The sequence below is a fragment of the Rhincodon typus genome, chromosome 26, assembly GCF_021869965.1.
Source record: "Rhincodon typus isolate 14 chromosome 26, sRhiTyp1.1, whole genome shotgun sequence".
In the NCBI taxonomy this organism is placed as follows: Eukaryota; Metazoa; Chordata; class Chondrichthyes; order Orectolobiformes; family Rhincodontidae; genus Rhincodon; species Rhincodon typus.
In genome coordinates this window covers 839,608-846,866 of record NC_063357.1, presented here as the reverse complement: position 1 = coordinate 846,866, position 7,259 = coordinate 839,608, and the positions used below count along the sequence as shown (strand labels likewise).

The following is a 7,259-nucleotide window of genomic DNA, read 5'->3' as shown; positions in this document are numbered from 1 at the left end:
CCTCTTCGACCTGTTTGTTTCCTCTCCACCTATCCTCTCCTCTATCCATCTTCTATCCGCCTCCCACTCTCTCCCTATTTATTTCAGAACCCCCTTCCCCTCCCCCTTTTCTGATGAAGGGTCTCGGCCCGAAACGTCAGCCTCTCTGCTCCTATGATGCTGCTTGGCCTGCTGTGTTCATCCAGCCCTGCACCTTGTAGTCTCATGGTTAGACACTGTATTGTGCAGTCAAATGTTGTACACAGTGCATTGAGTCAGTGCATAATACTGTGATTGGGTGTGGTGAGGGTAACCATGCCCCAAAATAAAACAAAGAACTACGAATGCTGCAAATATAAAACACAAACAGAAAGTGCGGGAAAACTCAGCCGCTCTGGCACGCTCATCCAGAGAAAGCAGAGTTAACGTTTCAGGTCCAGCCAGCCGTCTTCAGACCCTGTGCTGATATTCTTCTTTCATCCTTGTGTGGGCCGCTCCAACCCAGTTCAGATCATGAGATCCACGTGCACAGAAACCTAGCTCAAAAACAAGACACTTCCTCCCTTCCGTTATTAAGAAACCCTTAAAGCACATTGTTTATTCACTCATGTCTTGAGACGATTCCTATGATGCTGCTTGGCCTGCTGTGTTCATCCAGCCCTGCACCTTGTTGTCTCGGATTCTCCAGCATCTGCAGTTCCTACTATCTCTGATTCAATCCTAACTGGGAAAATCTGTTTGCTCCTGAATTTGATGAGGGAGCGGGAAAAGGGAGTCTGGCACAAACTGGGCCGAATGGCCTGCACTTTTAAAAAATGTATTGTGTGTGTTCTTTTGTGATCAATGCAAGCAGGCAGATTGCTGTACAATTTGCATCTGTTCACTCATAGCGAGGCTAAGTGCTTTTGCGATTTGAAGACGTTCCCTCAGTGGAAGCTGTTCTTTGAGACTCTCCCTGGTTTGGTGTTTCAGACGCTCCCTGCCGAGCCAGAGTGAAAATGTGTCTGAGCCGGGCTCGCAAACTGGGAAAGTGAGAGAGACCGGGACTGATCCAAGGGGGACCGAACTGAGAAACCCAGAGAAGGGAAATATACTCAGCAAAAAGTCAAACATGAGAAGTAGAGCGGTATAGTAAACTTAAAGGTGAAAGACTGCAAGAGAACAAAGAAACACAGGGGCAAAAGGGTGAGGGAAGAGGAGAGAAAGGCGGGCAGAAAGGAGAGAGGGAGGCTTAGAAAGTGACAGAAGGTGTGAATGCGAGGGTGAGGGAGTGAACTGAAAGGCGAGGAGGGAGAGAGGCAATGATGGGTAGGGTGTGAGGGGCATTAAAAGGGTGGGGAGGGAGGAGGAGAGAGAGGAAGGCGGAGTGAGGGCTGTCCCCGGGAGCCCGGAGCCGAAACGTTAACTGTGTTTTTCCCTCTCAGATGCTGCCAGACCTGCTGAACTTCTCCAGCAACTTTGTTTTGGTTCCCGGGAGCAGTGGATGGTGTGCTCTCCCCTCGGGAGCAGTGGGTGGTGTGCACTCTTTCCCCCCCGCCCGACCTCGGGAGCAGTGGGTGGTGTGCACTCTCCCCCCACCCCCCCTCGGGAGCAGTGAGTGGTGTGCCCCCGGGAGCAGTGGGTGGTGTGCACCCTCCCCCCGGAAGCCCTCCCCCCCCCCCCCCCCCCCCCCCCCCGCGGGAGCAGTGGGTGGTGTGCTCTCCCCCCCCCCGGGAGCAGTGGGTGGTGTGCTCCATGGGTAGCCCCAGGCTGGCGGGTTGTTGAAGCGGGATGGAGATTAGCTGGGGTTACATTGGTCTGGAGCTGCTGATCGCGGTGCTGGCCATTCTGGGCAATGTGCTGGTCTGCTGGGCTGTTGCCACCAACAACAACCTGAAAAGCGCCACCAACTACTTCCTGGTGTCTCTGGCTGTGGCTGACATCGCCGTCGGAGCTTTCGCCATCCCGTTCGCCATCATCATCAGCGTGGGCATGAGCACCCGTTTCCACGGCTGCCTGTTCCTCGCCTGCTTCGTCCTGGTGCTCACCCAGAGCTCCATCTTCAGCCTCTTGGCGGTGGCTATCGACAGGTACCTGACTGTCAGCATCCACCTCAGGTAGGGGCTCTGGGGTGGGGGGGGGTTTGGACCGGGCAGTCTGCACTCCCGCCAGGGTGGGGGAATTTTTCTTTAATTTGTTTGAGGGTTTGTGGAGTCGCATATTGAGCAGTCAACAGTCAAGTCCATTGCTGTGGGTCTGGAGTCACATGGAAGCCAGACCAAGTGAGGGCGGCAGATTTCTGCCCCTGGAAGAGATGAGTGGCACCAGCTGGGTTTGTACAACAAGACAGTAGTGTTACATGGTGGACATTAGGCTAACTTTCCATTGAATTCAGATCTGACCATCTGCCATGGTGGGATTCAAACCCACTGGATCATTGGCATTCCCACCATGCCAACCTACAGCACTCCAGTACCCTGTTCTGGTGGGAGATAGGAAACATTAATCAGGCCGTATTTGGAATATTGTGTACCGTTCTGGTCACCACGCCATGAGAAGGCTGTGGAGGCTTTGGAAAGAATATAGAAAAGGTTTACCGGTGCATTCGGTTCTGATATAACGCAATAGTTCCGTTCCCGTGCGACCTTGCGTTGTAAGAAATTCACAGTGTCCGCACCGTTTAAACAAGTGAGGCTAGAATCGCGTTATAGCCAATACAGGTAAGGAAAATTCGCGTTCTACAAATAGTGGCCTAAATTCTTCCATCGCATTGAAGAAACACGTGTTATATCAGAACCGACTGTATGTTGCCTGGTTTGGAGGGTATGAGCTGTGAGGAGAAGTTGACAAACTTAATTGTTTTCACTTGGATATTGAAGGACCAAGGGTGACCCGATCAAAGTTTACAAAATTGAGAGGAATGGATAGTCAGTTTTCTTTTTTAACCCAGGGTAGAAATGTCGGTTACTAGAGGACATAGGTTTAAGGCAAAAGGGGGAAAGCTTTAAAGTGGCAAGTTTTTTTACAACAGAGTGTGGTAAGTGCCTGGAAAGCACTGTCAGATGTAGCAATGGAAGTGGATACAATAGTAACATTTAAGAGGCATCTTGACCCATACATGAATGGGCAGGGAATAGAGGGATATGGACTGCGTAGAGTGAAAAGGTTTTCAGTTTAGAAAGGCATCATGTGTTGGTGGGCCAAAGGGCCTGTTCCGGTACTGTACTGTTCTTTTATCTTTGGACGCAAAGAGCTGCCTGTCCCTCAGGGAAATCAAGGTCGGGATAAGTCTGAGTGTGCCAGGCACTCAGGCTAATATCTTTCAGTTTTGTTGTTTTAAACCTAAATGATCAAGTATGGTTCAGCAGCCCCTGGTGGCACTAGAACAAAAATACAAATTAACAATCAACAAACTTGTAGAGTCATAGAGATGTACAGCACAGATCAGACCCTTCGGTCCAGCTCGTCCATGCTGACCACATATCCTAAATAAATCTAGTCCCATATGCCAGCATTTGGCCCGTATCCCTCTAAACCCTTCATATGTGTATAGCCATCCAGATGCCTCTTAAATGTTGTAATTGTACCAGCCTCCACCACTTCCTCTGGCAGCTCATTCCATACACGCACCACCCCCTGTATGAAAAGGTTGCCTCTTTGAGTCCCTTTTAAATCTTTCCCCCTCTTACCTTAAACCTATGCTCTCCTACGTTTTGGCCTCCCCTACCCTGGGATAAAGACTTTGGCTATTCATTCTATCCATGACCCTCATGATTTTATAAACCTCTATAAAGTCACCCCTCAGCCTCTGACGCTCCAGGGAAAATAGTCCCAGCCTATTCAACCTCTTCCTATAGCTCAAACCCTCCAACCCTGGCAACATCCTCGTAAATCTTTTTCTGCACCCGTTTAAGTTGGGAGAATGTAGACTTCTTAAATTGAAATAACATTATCCACAGTGATAATGTACCTCAGCCCCTGCAGTACCCAGTGGTCTTTTAGAGCCTTGATTGTGCTCGTGAGCACAGTATGCTGCCTCTCCATAGACACCCAAATGTAGACTCAATATCTTTCCATTTCATGCTTGTCCATTGAGCAATGTTAATTTATTATTTAGTCTGAGGTGCATTAACTGAAAAGGTAGCAGAGTTCGGTGTCAATATGTAGAATATTTACACTGAGAACCGGCAGCTGAAAGACCACACCAGGCGATGAGGAAGAATTGAAGATAAGCCAGTATCATTCAGGTGAGGTTGAACTTGCACTAAAAGCCAAAAGACAATAAAACAAATGGACAGTGAGGGAGTTGAGGGAAACCGAGGAAGGTGTAGGAATCTGAGAGATGTGGAGGAGATAAAGGGAGGTGATGGAGGCTGGGAGTTGGGGTGGGAGGCGAGGGAGACCACGATAGATAAGAAAAACCAGGTGACATGAAGGAGACTGAGGGAGGCGAGAAGTTCAATATTTTGAGATGCTGCATGCTCCTGAGTGGCAGTGGTCACATGGCTTTACTTGAACAGTTAGAGAATGGACATTAAGCCCTTTGAGTCTGCTCCACCATTCAGTACAATCACAGCTGATTTGGTTGTGGCCTCTTCATACTTCTCATAGGATCGTAGAGTACAGAAGAGGCTATTTGGCCCTTGAGTCTGCACTGACAAAACCTACTCTCAATCTACACTAGTCCCACTTTCCTGCATGTGACCTATAACCTTCAATGTTTTGACACTTCAGGTGCTCATCCAAGTACTGTTTAAAGATCGTGAGGTTTCCTGCCTCAACCACCTTCCCAGGCAGTACTTTCCAAACACCCACCGCCCTTGATGAAAATTTTTCCATAAATGTGTTAAACCTCCTGCATTTCACTTTAAAATTATGCCCCCTTTTATTAACTCTTCAAATAAGGGGAATAGCTGCTTTCTGTTTATTCTGTCTATGCGTCTCATAATCTTAATGCCTTTGTAAGGACTACCTCAGCCTTCTCTGCTCTAAATAAAACAACCCAAGCTTATTCAGCCTCTCTTCAGAGCTGGAATGCTCCATCTCAGGCAACATCTTGGTGAATCTCCAGTGCAATCATATTCTTCCCATAGTGTGGAGACCAGAACAGCACACAGTACTTCAACTGTGGCCTAACCAATGTTCTGTACAGCTCCAACATAACCTCCCTGCTTTTATCATCTATGCCTTGACTGATGAAGGCATGTGTCCTGTATGCCTTAACAACCCTATTAAACTTACAGCTTCAGGATCTGTGAACAAGTACTCCAAGATCCCTCTGTTCGTCTGAGTTTCCTCGTGTCTTGCTATTCCTTGAGTACTCCCTTGTCTTGTTACTTCTTTCAAAGTGCATTGTCTCACACTTAGCAGGGTTAAATTCCATGTGACACTGATCTGTCCATTTGACCAATCTGCTTATATCCCCCTGTAACCCAAGACCTCCATCTTTTTATTAACCACTTGGTCAATCTTTGAATCAATTAATCAAGCTTAATTATCATCCTTCAGACATTGTCTTCTTTATCGTTGATGTATATATTTACTTCTTTGCATCACATGTTAATTGCGATATGTCTGCCTATCAATATTCTCCTGAAGTCTCTATCTTCTAACTTTGTCTATGCACAATCTTTGAAAGTATGCCTTGTGTATCCAAGCCCAGGTCAGCAATGTCAGGAGGAGCAGTAGCCCCAACACTGATCCCTACAGCGACACCACTACAGACCTAACTCCAGTCTAACAAATAGCCATTCAGCATTCCTGTCTGCCTTCTGCTCTGGAGACAACTCTGTATCCGTTCTGGCATTATCCCTTTCATCCCATAGGGTATAATTCTGCTAACAAGTTTCTGGTGTGGCACTTTATCAGATGCCTTTGAAACTGTATAGACACATCAAATGCCCACCTCCCCATCCATATTCTTAGTCCCTATTGAATAACTCAATCCAATCTATACTGATTTCCAAGTAATTGGCCATCGTTTTTCAAATACTAAATAATTTTATCCCAAATTGTTGTCTCTTTACGTTACTGATTAGCAGATCTTAGGCAGCTTGGCCTCTTGCTCCCAGGTTTGTCCCTCTCTCCCTTGTGAATTGGTGCCTGATGGTTGCAGTGCACTCTGGCATATCCAAAGATGGATGACTGTGACCAGCGATTTCCAGCATTACTTCCTTCAGTTGATGTGTTCCTATTATATTGGATGACTTTTCTATTTTGAGGAGTGCCTAACTCTTAAATACTTCCTCTTGATATATTATCGGATCAAATATTACCACAACCTTCTCCTTTACTGCAACCTCTTCATGAGTGAAGATGATTACAAAGTACTAACTAAGTACGTCAGCCATGCCTGCTGATTTTGCAAGAAGACATCTTGTTTATTCCCTAAACAGCCTTAGACTTCCCTTGTCCACATTTTTGCTAGTAATCTGTTCTAGCTGCTGACTATCCTGAAAGTCTTGGCACTTAGTCCCTATTTTAGGTCTCTCCTCTACTCCCTAACTTTTGTTCCCCTGATAAATTATGAGCTTTATATTTGTCACTAACCACCCTTTCCTGTCTCATTTCAGTTTGTACCTGATTTTCTCTTGGTTTTTGCTAATATGAGAGGTCTTCCAAGATGCTGGAACAGCATTGAAATCTTAAATTGATTTGGGATTCATAATATTAACAAAAATGAAGAAAGCAAGTTGAACGCATGCAGATGTCATGGTAGAGGATGCTGTGGGGTTCCATTTGTGGTCGTCAGAATAGGAATGATCAATAAATGAAGAACGAAAGATGAGGCAATCAAAGATTGCCTGTTAGAACTTACAACAGCGAAACAGACTGTCCACCATCCCTCTTAGTGTTTTATTGATTCGATTTATTGTTGTCACATATACTGAAACACAGTGAAGAGTATTGTATTGTGTGCTAACCAGACAAATCATACCTAAACCTACTATAACCAGTGGGTTTGGTTAGCTCAAGTTGGCTGGATGGCTGGTTTGTAGTATAGAGTAACATCAACAGCATGGGTTCAATTCCCACACTGGCTGAGGTTACCATGAAGGATTCTCGTTCTTGACCTCTCCCATTGCCTGAGGGGTGGTGACCCACCGGTCTTGGAGATGGGGGCAGTCTTTTTCTGTTAGAGGATTATGGAACTATGGAACTCTGCCCCAGGTGATAGAGGTGAGGTTCATTAAATATTTTAAGACAGGTGGATAGATTCTTGTTAAACAGGGGAAACAAAAGTTATTAGGGTTAAGTGGGAATTTGGAATTTTAATCAAACAGATCAGCCATGATTGTATT

At 46.2% G+C, this 7,259-nt stretch overlaps 1 protein-coding gene across 1 annotated transcript; it reads left to right on the top strand.

Moving 5' to 3' along the window:
• Positions 1 to 1,703: 1,703 nt before the first annotated feature.
• Positions 1,704 to 2,079, top strand: LOC109925304 (adenosine receptor A2b-like). The gene has a single exon (XM_020525253.2). The coding sequence runs from the start codon at positions 1,750 to 1,752 to the stop codon at positions 2,077 to 2,079; it is 330 nt and encodes a 109-aa protein (XP_020380842.1). The 5' UTR covers positions 1,704 to 1,749.
• The last annotated feature ends 5,180 nt before the right edge of the window (positions 2,080 to 7,259 follow it).

Coding starts and splice junctions, on each gene's coding strand:
- LOC109925304 (XM_020525253.2), top strand. CDS start 1,750: ATGGAGATTAGCTGGGGTTACATTGGTCTGGAGCTGCTGATCGCGGTG.